Source organism: Amblyomma maculatum, chromosome 7 (genome assembly GCF_055883805.1).
Source record: "Amblyomma maculatum isolate TAMU_Amacu chromosome 7, ASM5588380v1, whole genome shotgun sequence".
NCBI classification, from domain to species: domain Eukaryota; kingdom Metazoa; phylum Arthropoda; class Arachnida; order Ixodida; family Ixodidae; genus Amblyomma; species Amblyomma maculatum.
Window position 1 is genome coordinate 115,347,641 of NC_139350.1, and position 17,238 is coordinate 115,364,878.

General features: G+C 44.4%; 2 protein-coding genes across 2 annotated transcripts; one reads left to right on the plus strand and one right to left on the minus strand.

Annotated features, from left to right (window-relative positions):
- The first annotated feature begins 1,394 nt into the window (after positions 1-1,394).
- On the plus strand, positions 1,395-6,595 carry LOC146184492 (uncharacterized). The gene is made up of 4 exons (XM_084608567.1): positions 1,395-1,456; positions 2,995-3,136; positions 4,702-4,790; positions 6,575-6,595. Exons 1-4 carry the CDS (start codon positions 1,406-1,408, stop codon positions 6,593-6,595), a joined length of 303 nt encoding a protein of 100 aa, XP_084464693.1. The 5' UTR covers positions 1,395-1,405.
- Positions 6,596-6,814: 219 nt separating this feature from the next.
- LOC146184493 (RING finger protein 151-like) lies at positions 6,815-13,217 on the minus strand. Its single transcript, XM_084609396.1, has 2 exons — positions 12,842-13,217; positions 6,815-9,226 (listed from the first exon to the last, which is right to left on the minus strand). Exons 1-2 carry the CDS (start codon positions 13,076-13,078, stop codon positions 8,969-8,971), a joined length of 495 nt encoding a protein of 164 aa, XP_084465522.1. The 5' UTR covers positions 13,079-13,217; the 3' UTR covers positions 6,815-8,968.
- Between the last annotated feature and the right edge of the window lie 4,021 nt (positions 13,218-17,238).

Consider the following 17,238-nt stretch of genomic DNA (forward strand, 5'->3'; position numbering starts at 1 on the left):
ACATTTATCAAAATATACACAATCGCATTCCTTTCTTTGCTGTGCAAGTAAACATCATTTTCATTTTTTTTCATTTTTTTTTCATTTTTTTTTAAATCCATGGTATTTTTTTTTCATGCGCTAGATCTTATTTTTAGCGCGAGTTTCTTCTTAGTCACCACACAAGGACCAAGAATATTCGCCCCTTCCTCCCTTTGTCCTTAAGTGTAAAGATAACTTTCTTTTCATGCATTTCTTGTGCTTATTTTTGTGTGTGTGGCATTACTTGGTCTATGTCTTGCCCCTCTGAATTTTTTTTACATAAAATATAACACATTCAAGAATTTTCATACATGTTAAAGAATGCCAGGTGGTTCAAATTCATCGCTTTCGCAGCCCGCTGCTTCAATGGCGATGCATGCGCGAGACGGCGTCTACATCTGTGACCGCTGCTTCAGCACTCTGACACGGACCGCAACGAAGCTCGGCGTAGGGCTGGCAGGGTTCTTCAGTATTTGGGTCGTCACTGTAGCCTGGCAACGCTTAGCTCGCAGCGACGCTGTTAGCAAGCGCGGCCTGCTTCCGTCGTGATTTAGTGCACCTCGGTACGGCGCGACGTTGACGTCGCGCAAGTACGATTTTACCGTGGTGGCACTTCCAGTGCGTGCGACAGGTAGGCGACGGGTAGGCGGTTATCGCAGCACCATCGATAACGGCTTCAAAAGCCTGCGGTTAAATGCACTTCACGATATGTCTAGTGCCGGATGTCACACTATTCACGAAAGTCAAGCTCGTTTACCTCCTATCACAGTTTAAAGACCAGCAATTAATACGTCGGCGACGTCGGTACCATCGTGCACAAAAAGCCCACGCACCGAGGTTACCAAGTACTGCTAGTAAAACCAACGTTCTCACGTTAAGTAAAACCAATGAAGATTGACACGCACCACACGAATTCCGCTTCAAAAAAAAAAAGAGCGCTGCTGTTGCTAGTGTCAATAATTTGCTTAAATTATTTGCGTTTGTTACGCATCACATATTATTAGTAAAAAAACAAACTCTTAAGGTTGTTTTTAATTATAGTTTTTATTTTAAAAGTTTGTTAAATTTGCAAAAGTGAATTTAAAATTTTGATTCGTTCGAAATGGCGCTTGAGACTCTAGCGCTATCGTTTTCGTGAGAACAGCCGGCGGCATACTTCACTATGTATTTCATGACTGTAGGAAGTTGATTGTTCGCGTTCGTTGTGTTCGTCGTGTTTTCACAGCGTGAGTAGTGCAAATGGCCGATCACGTCTTGGTTAAATCGGCGACCGCTCAGAAGTGGTACGCATACCCCGTAAGATTCCTACAATCAAAAGAACTGCAGGCGTAACTGGTCGATAATCCAAAATACTGGAAGATTATTCTGAACCAAGGAGTGCTACATGTCCAATGGAAGGAGGGGTCGTACTCTTCTGCGTTCAGCCTCGGAGTGGGTAAGTAGTCAAACGTCTATTGTCTCTTTTCGTTTTCGTAATAATGTTCACCGGTGAAAACACCTTCCTTTGCTACTCGCGGTGAGTCGTGTCGCGAAGTCGTTTACATGCCCGCATTACGACCGCATTGTGTTAACCAGCAGGTGACAGTAGTCCACATGGTGCACGGGGTAGACAGACAGCTGATGCCGGGAATTACGTGAAATAATAATAAAAAAAAGCCTAATGAACAGAATTTGCGGAAATAACAAGTAGAATAAACGCGCCTGCTGTCGTTACGTGGACCTGATTCTCCCTGTTTACACAGCAAATGGCATTTCTAGGTGTTTCGTGATAACAGGAGTAGGCTTCCAATTTGGGCTCCGTAAAAAGAAAAAAAAAGGATTCTGTTCTTACCGTTGTCTCGGTACGGTGCGGCATAGGGAATGGCAGCTCCTTGATTATTGAAGCTGATTTAGAACAAGTTTTAAAGATGCCCAGGGTGCTCGTTCCGAGACAACTGGTAGTGTAGCAGCGAAACGGACGCTTTCACAGCTGCAGGCGACTGAAGTTTAGGCAGATAAAAGCGCCCAACGTTTTGTCGAATGGGTCGCTAGGTCAGAGCGTAGCAAGACAAGCAGTGATATCAGTTACCAACAGCATAGTGCTTAGTGGGTGGAACAGCACGAAAAGACGAAGCACACAAGAAGAGAGTGTGTTTCGTCTTTTCGCGCTGTTCCACCAACTATGCAATTGTATCAACTCGCCCAACTGTCCATCCTACTTCAAAGCATAATGCTGCAATGATTTTTAGCTGCCGATCTAAAAGTTGCTCCCAGTGCATGGGGTACGGCCAACAGGTGGAAGAGCACCGCTCTCTCCACTTCATTTTCAATGCTGCCGTTGCGCTTTGCCACTAGTTCAGGACGAGGTTGTCTGCCACGGGATCGCGTGCTCCCTTTCATAAAGCTCACGACTGTACATGGGTACAATCCCAGCATTCATGGCCGCATTTCAGTGGAGGTGAAATGCAAGTTGACTCTGTACTGTATGATGTCATTTGCACATTAAAAAACCCCAGGTGAGCCCACCACTACGGCATCCCTCATAGCTATAGCTTAAGTCGCTTTGGGACATAAAACACCATGAACCTACCATAAAGCAGAGTGGCTATGTTTTACGGTATGCGTGGGAGCTCAAACTGTTTTTCTGGAAATGCATCCTTTGTTTTGTCCACTACTGCTCAAGTGGGCATTCTGCCCACTTGAGCAGTAGTGATGCTGGATGGTGTCAGCTCGCAGTTAAACATTACCGTGTCCTTTTATGTGCCAAGGTTTGCTCAAGGGCTAATGTTCCTCCTTAAGAAGTGTTGCTTTGAACCCTAAACAGTGTCCATGCTACGTTTCTCTTGTCAGTGGTCTTCATTTGGTCACTATTTTGCTAATCTCATGTATGGAACCAGATATCTGCACAATGCGTTATACTGAATCATTTTTGTATGATGCATTTGAGTGCAAATACAATTTAGTGAATAGACCTTGCCACATGTCGTTTTGCAGGAAAACTGCAGCTGTGACGAAATGTCTAAGCCAACAGATGCAAAAAAGAGAGTCCTGGAGCTTGAGGATGAAGTGGAGTCTGCAAAAAAAAAAAGAATGAAGAAATATAAGGCCGCAAGAGATGAAGCACGTCAGATGCTTGGTATGTGATCGCTTTTTTCTGAAGCCATTGGAATGCTGATCTCCATTGCCATGAGAGTGAAATTATTTGCTGTGTCACCAGATGCTACGTGAAGCATAACAAATTCAAATGCTAACTCTTAAATGAATAAGACCTCTTGGTCTGTAGCACGTCCTAGTAAAAGCACCAGTAAGATTATGTTGCTGCAATAAGGTTCCCCCTGCACTGAGGATTAGGATTGGTGTTCTTCCTGTAGTTGTCTTTGCAACACATTATAGGTGGTGTACAGTAGTGCTCAGCTACACCTTGGCGCTGCTGCATGACGCCACCAACCACCATGCTTGCAGTGCACGTAGCAGATGAACTGCTGGTACTCCTGCTCTGCAAGCATGCATTGTTTGTGTTAGTGACTTGCGTGTCACATGTCATTGCTTGGGATCGGCATGCATCTGAGATTGAGCCTGTTGTCGTATGTGATAGCTGCATGAAAATGCATGGTAAACAAATGCCACTCAAGGTGAGCACCTGTGCTGGTTTGTGCTGCTCAAGCCGAGGCCGAAAAACAGGCGCGGGATCGGGTTCCTTTCTGTTCTGGAGTGGTCGGTGACAACAACGCTCCAGTGAACCCGGAGAGCTGCATTAGGTCTGTGGTGCTCTTGCATTACTGTGGACGGCGTATCTGAATGGAACCCTTGATTCCCTCAGATTTTAACCTCAGAGTCTCCTGCAAATGATGAGGTGCATCTAGAATGAACGCAGGAGGGACACCAAAAAATCTAAATTTGTATGAAATTATCATATGTGGCCTCGTCCTGTCTTGGACCTTGGAGTCCTTATGGCATGCGCTTCATTTTCCTGTGCCATTTTGGTCACTTAGGTGGTGTTTTTTTTTTTTCACAACAGGAATTTTATGCTTGTCCAAGCTCGGCACCTGGCTCAGCAATCTGCCTAACTTAACTCGGTCACTACACCATGTTAGCAAATGTCAACACGAAAGACAGACACGAGATAGGTGAAGCATGGGCTATCGAGTATCAGCTACACACTCGAGTGTCAGCCTTTGTCCAAATGTATGGCGTATTGCTGCCGCCATACATGTATATTGCATGCTGACCTCTTCAAGGCCCTTGCTACCGACAAACTGTTTCAGGGATGTGATCTGACTAACTTTGTTAAAGCGCTCACAGCTATCTCGTCATCATCATCCGCACCCATGAATTCATTCTAAGCTATAGCAGCACCCGTCAGTTGCACTGTAGTTACAACGTCCTCCGCAGTTAATTCAATCCAGGCATTTCCACAGCGAACAAAGAGATCAGAAGTGAGATGTCAGCAATGGCTTCATCAATTGCTATCAGCATCCCCTAGATTATGTACCGCTGATAGGGTGCCTTGAGTGCGTGAGTGATGCCATTGTCTAGCAGCTAAATTTTGAATGGCGCATTTGGTGACAGATAAGGGTTGGTCATGCAGTCAAGTGCGAAGAAAAGGCTTTTCTCCTGTGGTGAATGTTACATGGGCTGCTGCTGCTAGTGATGAAATAGTATGTTTTGTTTCAGCTTTCCTTTTATTGTTTTTTTTTTCAGATGTTGCTGAGCTGGTCAATCAACTGACGGAATCCGTTAATAATGCTGCGTGTACAACACAAGCAGTTGTGCCGCCAACCAAGGCTCAGGTTAGTTGCTTTAGTCTAGTGTCTGCATGGTTGTCCTCATTACTGCCTTTCTCGATGAAACGTTTTTAAGGGTCACACAAGAACTTGGTTCTAGCTTTATGATAGCACTGCCACAAGTCATGCACTTCCATTGAGAAGTGTGCAGGGATAGGGAAACGAGGAGCTCATTATCCATGTGAATGAAGTCAGCAGTCACTGAATTCAGAGATAGGCAAAAAGAAATGCTCTTTATGATTGGTTGGCTCTTAGGGTATAATGTCCAAAGCGACTCAGGCTATGAGAGATACTGTAGTGCAAGGCTCTGGAAATTTCGACCACCTGGGGTTCTTTAACGTGCACCGACAACACAGAGCACACGGGCACCTTGCGTTTCGGCTCCACTGAAAAGCGGCTGCCGTGGCCGGGATGCTCTTTATGAGGCTGGGCTCACAGACTGCATAATTAGTTGCATAATGATATTTTAAATGAATGTCAATTTAATAGAAACGACAAAAGACAGACAGTGCTATTTTCTTAAATTCGTCAAAACAACCATGAAAAAAAAATCCCAACTGCTTCCTTTCGTTTTAGTTACTGTTACTTCATTCGTGTGTACATTGATTTGGAAGAGTTTTTGTGAAAGCTGTATTGATCGGAAGTGCATGGTTACTTTTGTTTACGCTTCCTGTTGAGCATACTTCGCTTGGGCTATAGCAAAGCCCTTTTCATCAAAAAAGAGATTTCCATTAGCTTGTTTAATATTCAGCAATTTCTTAGGTTATCGATCTCGCAAGGCCATCTTTTTGCACTACAACTCGAATGACGCAGCTGGTGCTCCTCTAATCAGTCATTTTAGTGACTTGGGCCAGTCATCATAGTATTCAAGCTAATGTGCAGATAATCCACTTGCACCTGACAGCCACCTGCAATGTCACTCTGGCAAGTCAAAGGCAATTAACCACCATGGTATTGCCAGGACAGTCTCCTTTGAGAAGGAGTTGTGGCGTCTTAAGCTGATCCAACAATAGTTCAATTTCACTTTAACCCCTTGAGCACTATTATTTCCAGATTTCTAGCTAAAATTGCTTAAAATTACGATATCGTTAAAGGTCCCATTACATGAAAATTTGTTGTCTGTGTTGTGAGTGAAACATCAAGAGCATGGCGCTGGCAAGTGGCATGGCCGAACACACATTCTTCGATGATTTGTGTGGCTTAACGAGACCACATGATATCCAAAAGTTAGGAGGAGCTGCTAACTCCGGTCGTTCATTTGAGGTGGGAAGGTGAAATACGAATCAACATTCCAGTGCTCTTTAATGCTGAGTCAGGCTTGCTACACCTAGGCTACGCAGACATGTTGATACAGCTTGGTCAAAGCAGGGCTTTATATGTTGGGTGGTAGCCTACACTGGTCGCATCATACCCTTAAAGGCGGAGCTTAAGTATCCCTTTAGTTTTTATTTTTACTGCTGGTTTCTATTGGCAGTGTAATAAAAAAGAGGTATCCGAGACAGAAATATTTGAACCAGAAACTAAGTCAAATGAGCGCAGTGAAGTTTATTGCTCATTACGTGAAAAATCAACTGCCCGCCAATAAGCAGCAATCTAGTCGAGTAACATATAGCGAGGTAACTGGAAATGTTTTACAAGGGACGACCAAGAATGGAAGCCCAGGGGGTTTCATCGGAATGTTGTCAATTTTCATCCACTGACACAGAACTCGCAATAGTATCGTCTGAGCTGTCATCATCTTCGTCGGAAGAACTACTCATGTCATCACTGTCGTCTTCACTTCCCATAAGAATGCAAAACTTGGTGTCTGATCCTTCTTCGGATGGCGAGAATGGCAACGAAGAAAAGCTTCTTTCCCGCGATGACGGGCCAGCAGTGCATGCGTTGCCTCTACCAGGCACCATTTTTCTCATTAAGGCTGCTTAAAAGGGTTTCAAGCGGTAGAACAAAAAGCAGTTAACGGGTAAGTGGTGCCATCTGTCAAATGGCACATGACCTAAGCCACAGAGGAGCGCTGTACTCGCCTAAAACTCTCAGGGTGAGGATCTATCCTGCAAGGACAAGCTACACTCGTCCAAAATGGCTTGAGGGCAGCTTTACAAGGACGAGCTGCTTGTCCAAAGCGCTTGAGGGGTTAAATTATGAAAGCTACCTGTGCAAGCTGGAAACTAAATGTTGCCTCAAAGTAGCACATACAGAGCAGGGCGTGCATGCTTTTACTAAACCTTCATTGGCAGTTTTTTTAATTGGTTGAGCTTTGATGTACGAAAAGGATGTTAGTATTTTTAAACAGGAGGTGACAATGTGGACACTGTGCTCTGTCTAAACTGGCTTTTAATGGCCTTTGCAATGTTAATGATGAGTAAATCCCTTTATTTTCTGACTTAAAATCTGTTTTTTTTTTTTATTGTTGCAATGCAAGCATAAAATAGGTCATTACAAAATCTCTTATTTCTTGTTTTTCCTTCTGCTATAGCAATGCACTATTAGCGCTCAATCCTTTGCGGGGCATTATGTGCCCTCTTTTTGGCTAGTTACCTTAAATACATAGTACATAATTGTCAGGTGACGCTAATAAAAATGTTAAAAGATGTTTGGCATCATTCAAAATTAGATCAAAACACCGCTCGGGAAGGTGTCAAAAACATCCAATAGTTTTCGTATGCATTCATTGTTGTACATGTTAAAGTACGGCTTCTTGAATGTGTATTTTTTACTTGCAAACAAATGACCTTAATTATGCGTTTTGAGGTTTCTTTGAATGTTCTTTAGCTGGTCTAAGTTTTTTGTTGTTTGTAAAGCCCCTTCATTTTCTTATTGCATATCAAGGAATATTGTTGTATGTTACAATACTGGTCATAGTACTAATATTTGCTTTTTGTTCTTGCAGGTGCACATTGGCAGCAATATTATGGTAAATCAGCAGTTGATTGACCGCATGAAACTCAGTTCGGGCAATCAAGCAACAAAGTTTGCGTGTAACTTGGTGCGGGTTGTGTTCTCACCCCAAGAACTGGAAGAGAGCTCACTCTATGGTCGTGTCTGCAATGCCCGCAAGGAGAAAGCTCCAAAAAAGGCATTGGGCTGCCCGAAATTGGATGCTGTTATCTGTGAGTCCTCGAGCTCATAGCCTGTGCATGTGATGCAAGAGCATTCTGAAATATTGTCCAAACAGCTGACTTTTCAGTAATGATCAGGGCCATAATGCTTGCCTTAATGCATAATGCTGTGGTGCATGCATGGCGCTCACACTGTCCGTGCTCTATATATTTAATTTACAAAAGCTAAGGAAGGCTGGATGGACTCTAGCTTGTTCATTGCAGTCATGCTTCTAATGTATTTTTTTTTCTTTTTTTTACAGCCTACACCTGCTTGCTCAATGGAGTACTGGCCAAGGTGGTCAACGGCAGTTGCGCATGTTTGCACTTGGATTGTGGACAGTGATCCGATTTTTTGTCGCAGGGTCTTCGAAAGCAACCTAATTGCAAGGCCTAAACACAGGAAGTACATATATTCAAATAAATATAAGCTCATACAAACAAATGTCTCAGTCTGAACATACTTCCTTCGAACATCCACCAAATATCCCATAGTCATCATTCCTTCGAACTTCCTTTGAACCAATAATTGGCCACAGCCTGTGAACTCAACTCAAACTGACAAAGGTCTGTTCACTGGGAGTTCAAAGGAAATTCACAGGATGGTCAGAGAAAGTTAATTCACAGTGAATTCAAAATCAGTAGCCAATTTCAGTTCAGAGGAAGTTGCTTCCTTCTGACTTTTTTGAGTTCACATTGAACTCAAAGGATGCTCCCATTTTTATAAGGGAACGGCAATAATCCGTGTTTGTTTTCTCGTTGGTTTTGCCGTTGCTGGGTCCCACATGAGCAGCTATGTATGTTGCAGTTTCTTGAAGCCTCCCGGCTCGGAACAAATCTAAGGTGCCAAGAAGAGCAGAGGATCTATCCACTCACTCCTGCACCATTGCAGTACCAATTCTGTGAGCTGCAGGTAATGCGTGCGTCAAGGATACAAAATAGATATCCCGCGAAAGCGTGTGTTGCAAGGTTACGTTAGTGCAAAATTCGATTGATATTATTTGTCGTTTCAAGAAGTTACCGAATAAATGAATGATTACTTGAATTATAAAAAAAAAATTATAAACGCAAGGCGAAGAGTTACATTCAATAATAGGCTTGCGCCGGAGATCCTCCAGACAATTGTGTGTTTTGAAGATGCTCGGACGTGGATATCAGCCCGAAGCCCTTTTCGCAAGCGAGCAAGTCGCGAGCGTAGGCTTCAGGGTCGGCTGCCTCGTATAGGGTCCTCAGTAGACGTGCCTCTTCGGGAGAGCCCAGCTCGCGGTACTCGCACAGCCTGGCATGGCTGGCGTAGCTGTCCGCAGGTACGCGGGCAGTGCAACTGGCGTTGCGGCACTTGACCTGCGATTATCGATAGAGATTATTTCAGTGCGCGCAGTAGTGCATCTGCACTAGTTTCTCATTTTGAAAGCGAAAAGGAGGGTGACCTTATTCGAGAACCAATCAGAAAAGTTAAGCGTAATTTCTACCTCTTCGCCTTTCTTTGTTAACGGACACCAGCAGTCGACGTTTGTTCACATGTTTGAACCATGTAAGCTATGGAATTCCGCCGTTTGTTTGTGTATAACATGTTGTCAATTGGCTTAATAGTACTGATAGTTTGCTCCTAGTTTGCAATCAGCAAAATCTAAAAGACAAACTCTCAAAGTTTGCTAGAGCAAGATATTGGCGATTTGTACTGAGCTCATTCGCAAGTGTTTCACCTTATAAAGGCCTCGCAACAGGCTGCTGGACACCTTGTGGTCATTGAAAGAACGTTGAATCTCCGGCAGCACAAGGAACCACAACTGGTACCTCCAGAATACGAGGCGTACGCTCCATCCACAGACCACCATAAATTTGTTCCTTTTTAGCCGATAAAGGGGCAACGCTTCAGTTCACAAAATGGCTGCTTGTGCAATTTACACACTTGAAGTTGATAAAGGAACGCGTTACGGGATCCCTCATTGCGACGAATTTGTCCGGAACCCTTTCACCAAGCATTCTGAGAAGCACATTATCAGGACTAAGGATATTGAACCGATTGCAGATGTGGTAAGTAACCAGCGGCGCCTAGGTAGGAAGCTGGTGACTCCCGAATGCGAAGCGGATGCTATACTACATAGCCATCACTTCGGTTTAAAGAGGGCGACATATGTTCATTTTGCCGCACGAGCTGTATTTAGGAGTGGCTTACTCTGGAAAGAAACACTGAGCCGGAAGCAAAACGAGTTCGTTCGACACAATTTTCCCAAGTCCCCTCTGCAGTGCTTCAGTGCTTGGGCATCTAGACTGCTCAACGCAATGGCGCATGATAGAATGCCGGCAGCTTTTAGACAGAGGCGAATAGAGAGGCACTCGTATAGTGTGCGACGCCAGTGGGTGGTAATAACCAGTGCGATAGCAATTTCCGCAGCCCTCTACTACAGCATCTCTGAGAGCCTGAGTCTCTTTGGGAGATAAAAGATCATAAACCAAATAGGCCAATTATTTCCTAAGCCTTTAACCTCAGCCGAGGAGAACATCAGGTCCAAGGAAATAATATACCATTTTGATAGCCCGGCCCCACTTACCCACTGAGTGCAGGGTACCAGAATGGGGTGCCACCAACCACACTTCCGAACTAGTCTAGTTTAATGGACTAAAAATATTCACCTATATTATTTTCGAGTGTCTGAAGGCCATAATTAGCGCCGAAATACTCTGCCGTATTGTCTGCATTGATATCTCAAAAAAATAATCAAATGGAGCTCATGAGGCTCTCTTGCGGGAATATGAACACAGTTCCGTGTCTAGTAACGCTAAGACCTCATTCTAATTTCATTTTATTAAAATATATAAATATTTTTTTTGTATAATTTATTAAAATTTTTCATTCCAATTTATGTCTTCGAACGACTATTACTAAAACAATTCTGTGCACTTTACTTTCGCCCATATTTACAATATAAATATGTTTCATGAGTACTGAAGCATATATAAAGCATGCACACACACACGTTATTCGAAAGCATGCAGATATGGAAAATATGGAACCACTGGAAACATTGCATCCTGCAGCACACCCTTTCCGTAAGTATTAGTTTAATCTGGTAGTTTACTGGACTCATGTATGGCTAGAAATTGTCAACACACTACCAATATTTTCAGCTTATTAATGCTGCTTGGGTGACTTAACATTTTGCTTAGCCTTGTGATCTCAAGTTAAGTTTTACTCCATGCCTCCATGGTATACTCCATGGTATACTCCATGGTATACTCCATATCTATACCATGGAGTTTTACTCCATGGTATAGATATCGTATTGTTTTGCACAAGCATCAAAGCGCAAGAAATTAACGCGCTCTTGATTACGGCTGTACACCATAATGCATGACTATTCTATAAAATAAAACTTTAATAGATCAGAGTACTAACTCTTTGATTTGTTTTTCAGCAGTGACGGCTTGCACTAATAGCCAAGAAAGGTTTCATCTAATCAATGGCCCATTTATGTTAAGCCACGGCAGTAGTGCATATTAGTTGCTATAATTTTGTCAGCCTGCACACAAAAGCAACTGGCGCTGAAAAGATATGCCTGCAAAGAACTCTTTATGCGCTGTTTGTTACCACTCTCATCAGCACTCACGGGGCAGCAGTGAGCAGGTATCAAATAGCGCATATGATTCTCCCTCTAATCGTCATCTCCAGCCAGCATTAGTTGCTTATTTTTTCTTTGAACATTCAATTTAGTCACATTTTATAGTAGAGCCATATCTGAACGTGCAATCGTACATATAGTTATTCTATACACAGGGCGAGTGTACAAGACGAAGATGCAATCGTAAACCAAGAAACCGAACACCTCCAAATCAAGTAGGGTAACTGCAGACAGGAAAATGGTTCAAGAAGGCTACAAGCAGCTCCTCGAAAGGAACGATGAATACGTCACAAAAAAGGCATCCCATTTGTTGTAAATTGTCTGATATAAGAGATTTGAAGGAGCCTCTAATTTGTCATTTAGGAGCATATTGCGCCCTTTTAGAAACTAAGTTCATGTACCATATCTTGTCTCTATATCTATGTTTGTTCACAGTTTGCACGCAAATATTCTACTGGGTCAATTGAGTTTGCATCATAGATTCACTTGGTTCACATTGATTCCTATAAGTCAACCGACGTCAATGGTCTATTGGATGCATGGAAGTATTGCAGCCACACGTTCAATTCCCACTCCAACAATGGCAATCAAAATTACTGTTTGGTTTGCGGGGTTTAACCTCCCAAAGCGACTCAGGCTATGGGAGATGCCGTACTGGAGGACTCTGGAAAATTCGACCACCTGGGGTTTTTTAACGCGCACTGACATCGCACAGCACACGGACGCCACTCCCTTTTGCTTCCATCGAAACGCAGCAGCCGAGGCCGGGATTCGATCCCGCTTCCTTGGGCACAGCAGGCGAGGGCCGTAACCACTGCGCCATCCCGGCGGGGTCGAGAAACAAAGAGGCTCCAGCACATAACAATGGCAATCAAAATTTCTTTCAGGTGAATTAGTTTCACTTCGGCACAGGAAACTTGGAGCGAAATGAAAATGTTTAACCTCATATTGTAATTTATTTCGCTCCTTCGAGGTTCTGGCTCACGCACAAACGTAGCCATTGATTGCTTTGCTTCTTTTAACTCGGGAGCGCAAAGCACATGTAAAAGAAGATCCAGAGACATTTCAAAATTGTTTGGAAAGGTCAAGAGCGATAAAAGAATAGTTTCACGTTCATCTGGCATGATACGCTTAGCTTCCATTCATGTACCGAGCATCGATTTCATCATTGTGCATTGTTTTTTTCCTAAAAATCTAGAATACATAAGCAGAAATAAATGCCCCATAAATATCTGCTTTAAAAACGGCATTTACACCATTCTTTTAGTGTTAAACCAGGATGCATATTTAAAATAAAATGTACTTTAGTAAGGTTAGGTGCACCAGGTGCTGTTACCTTTCGGTTCTTCCGCCTATTCTGAACGAGTGGAAGATCGGGATTGAAGACTCCGATGTCCCGCTCGCGGCACACGGGGCAGCTGTTGTCTGTGCGAAGCCATTTCTCGATGCACTGGCGGCAGAAGATATGCCGGCAGTGGCGCTCCACCTGCTCCCGCAGCACCGAGCGGGAGATGGCGCAGATTAGGTCGTCGTCGGGCATCGGGTCGTAATCTTCCAGAGTCAGTTCCGCCATTGGGGCCCAGTTTGAGGCTAGTGAGTAGAATCGGGTGCAGTGTTATGAAATATTTCTACAAAATTTGTCACATTATAAATGCCAGAAGGAGAGCAAGTCTTTGGTGGAGCACACTCGATCAAGAAGACACAAAAGGGAAAACAACGGTAACATCTTCAATAAATTCAGAAAAACCCATTTGCTGAAACCTCAGCTTCTTAACACGGAAGAATACGAAATATACCAAAGTCTATAAAAGAATATACACAACAGAAAACGATATACCATAAAAAAAGATGCCGACGATTACGATAATTTCTAATGAGAAATTTGAGCGCAGCTCATTAGCTGTTTGAGCTTTTCGATAAATCGAGGCAAAGAATTCGAGCAAGTTACGCATGTCCAATTACAGACAACTTTTTTTTCGTACATATTTTATGCCAACTACGTTCTCTTCCGCGAGTTACCGAAATTGGGCATTTCCTTTTCTGTAAACTAATTTAATGGCTCTAAGTTTCGATAGGGGCAAAACGATGGGACGTCCGTCTCATACGGACGTCTCATACGGGCAATACGGAGTCCTCAGCTACTGCACCCCTTTCACTCATCTCGCCTTCAGTCTCATCTGCCTCCCTACCTTTACGGCGTGGTTAAGGTGTTCACAGAGTGGGATGGATATTGCGCCTTTCTTGTTCTGTTAACTATTTATACTATTATTGCCCCTCATTGAGTTTATTTTGATTTAGACAAAACTGTCTGGGTGAAGAGGGCTAAAGGTGACACGCGTGGTCACCTGACTGGGCCCTAGACACCCTGCATTCAATCAGACAGAGTTTGGAACACAGCAAGAACACAGCAAGTTTGGAGCATAGCAAGAACACAGCAAACGATTTCATGTTGCAATATATACATAGGAAAAAAAAAACACCTTTGTTACAAAACAAACTGAAGTATCATGTGATCGCATTGTGCGCGATTGGTATGTAGTGTCACGTGATACTGTGACGTGTGTGAATGGCAACAAGGTCTCGATGTTTATTACGGCAATAGGCAAGAGGGCTTACAAGACGCTGAAGACTTTGCTAGAGCCTAAAACGCCAGAGGACAAGACTTATGCGGAACTCGTAGAAGTGCTGGGAAGTCATTTCACCCCAAAGCCCATGGTCATCGCAGAACGATTCAAGTTTAATCGGCGGTACCAGCATCAGGGAAAGTCCATAGCAGCATATGCAGTGGAGTTGAGGCGTTTGGCAGCTTCATGCGAATTCGGGGAATTCCTCGATGAGGCTCTTCGAGACCGCTTTGTAGTGGGCCTCTGCGACAGTGCAACGCAAGCAGAGTTGCTGAAGAGAAGCAAGTTGACGTTTTCGGACGCCTGCGATGTTGCGAAAAGCATCGAGCTAGCGCGGAAGGAAAGTCGGGAATTTCAACCGACCGGGACGCAAGGTACAGTCGACGCAGTACGTCATAAGCCAGGCGGTGGGAAACGCCAGCAGCAGCGTTCAACCGGTGCAGGACTAGCAAGGGACCGAGTGTCTGAATCGCCGGTCTGTTTTCGGTGTGGCTCAGCGCACGAAGCATCGAACTGCAAATTTCGCAAGTATCGTTGTCGTGCATGCAAGCGTTACGGACACTTGGCGAAAATGTGCAAGTTCAAGTCTAGAGACGCGGCTAATTCGGTAGCTGTGGAGGACGCGGATTGTGACCAAGTGTTGTTGTACAATGTCTATTCTTGTGCAGAACGCCCAGGGCATTATGAAATCTGTCTCAAGGTAGCCAAGAAGGATGTTAACATGCAAATAGACACGGGTGCGTCTGTTTCCATTGTGCCAGAAACGCTATACAGGAAATTGTGGCCCAGTCTACCAAAGGGCCTTGCCACATAAAGCTGAGGACATACGGTGGGTCGCCGCTAACAGTCACAGGGAAGTTGACGGTTCCAGTCGAACATAATGGTCAGTGCAAGCAACTTCCGCTCATTGTCGTTAAAACCGACAACAATAGCGACATTGCGTTGCTAGGGCGTGACTGGCTGGAGGCTCTTAAGCTAGACTGGTCAAGTGTGCATGGCGTGTGTTTAGACAAAGTTGCGGCGCTACTTGAGAAGTACGCAAAGGTGTTCGAGCCCACTCTGGGGCTGATCAAAGGTAGTCCAGTCAGGCTGGTTTTGAAGGAGGGGAGAACCCTGTATTTTGCAAAGCGCGATAGGTGCCATTTTCTTTGAGGGAAACCGTGTCACTTGAATTGCAGTCTCTTGTGAACAGGGGAGTGTTAGTCCCTGTACAGAAAAGCGACTGGGCGACGCCCCTAGTTGTTGTGCCTAAGGCGAACAACAAAGTCAGAGTGTGTGGGGACTTCAAGGTTACATTAAATCCGTGCCTGCGAACTGACCATTATCCACTTCCCGTGATGGAAGATTTGTTTGCAAAGTTGTCAGGATGCAAGTATTTCACAGGGCTTGATTTGTCGACAGCGTACCAACAGCTGGAACTGCATCCGGAGGCACAATCAATGGTGGTTGTTAATACACACCTGGGGCTTTTCAAGTACACGCGCTTGCCCTATGGCATCACAAGTGCACCTGCTATTTTCCAGTCTGTCATGGATGATGTGTTAAAAGGGCTTGAGCGGGTAAGCTGCTACTTGGATGTTGTGCTTATCGCAGGTTCAACATTTGACGAATGTTTTCATCGAGTGGAAAGGGTGTTGACACGTTTTCTAGAAAGAGGCATGCGATTGCAAAAGGAAAAGTGTAAATTCTTTCAGACATCTGTCTCTTACCTAGGCCACATTCTGGACGACAAGGGCGTTCGGCCATCAGATGAAAAGGTGAAAGCGATAAAAGAGGCACCAAGTCCAAAAGATGCGGCACAGTTGCGAGCTTACCTGGGCTTGATTAACTTCTACGAGAAGTTTGTACCGAACATGTCAGCTAAGCTTAAGCCTCTGTATAATGCTCTAAAGAAAGAAAAGGGATTTCAGTGGTCACAGGAAGCTGAGCAAGCGTTTCAAGAAAGTAAGAGCTGGTTGACACAAAGCAATGTGCTGACATACTACGACCAGAAAAAGCCGATAGGACTAGTGTGCGACGCTTCGGCTTACGGCGTAGGAGCCATTCTTTTTCATAAGATTGGAAGCGACGAAAGGCCAATTGCGTATGCTTCCAGAACGTTAAGTAAAGCAGAGCAGGGGTATGCTCACATCGAAAAAGAAGCCTTGGCTGTTGTTTTTGGGCTGAAAAAGTTCCACAAATATCTGTTCGGGCATCGCTTTGAGATTTACTCCGACCATCAGCCATTGGTAGGCTTGCTCGCTCATGGTAAGCCCGTACCAGTGATGCAGCCCGCATGCAGCGCTGGGCTTTACTGCTTGCAGCGTACGATTATCGTTGGGTTTACCGCAAAGGTCGAGAGGTTGGAAATGCTGACGGTTTTTCAAGGTTACCACTTGCAAATCGCAATGATGTCTCGGATTATGCACATTTCTTTTCAGTTGTTGATGAAGTGCCATTGTCTGCTGTTGAAATTCAGAAGTGCACTCGAACTGACAGAGTATTGTCGAAAGTGCTGTGTTATACTATGAGTGGTTGGCCGCCGCATGTTAAAGATGATGAGTTAATGCCTTATTTAATTCGTCGACATGAGCTATCTGTAGATCAGCAGTGTGTTACATGGGGAAATCGAGTGATTATACCTCGTGGGTTGCGCAAACAGGTGTTGCATCTTTTGCACGAAGGACACCCCGGGATGACGCGCATGAAAATGCTCGCCCGTAGCTTTGTGTGGTGGCCTCAGCTCACGGAGGACATTGAGCAGATTGTGAAAAGCTGTGACACGTGTCAGTTAACACAAAATGCTCTGCCACGTATTCCACTGATAACTTGGGGTTGGCCAACTCGCAGATGGCAAAGAATCCATCTGGACTTTGCTTTTACCGATAACCAGTGGGTCCTAGTCCTAGTGGATGTGCATTCCAAGTGGACAGAAGTGTTCGTCATGTCATCCACCTCTACCGAGAAGACCATTGAAAAGCTGCGGAGTGTCTTTGCGTCCTACGGCCTGCCAGAAGAAGTAGTTACGGACAATGGTCCACAGTTCTGTGCCAAGAATTTCGCAGACTTTCTCCGCAGGAATGGGGTGCGGCATACCAGGACGCCACCGTACCACCCCGCATCAAATGGA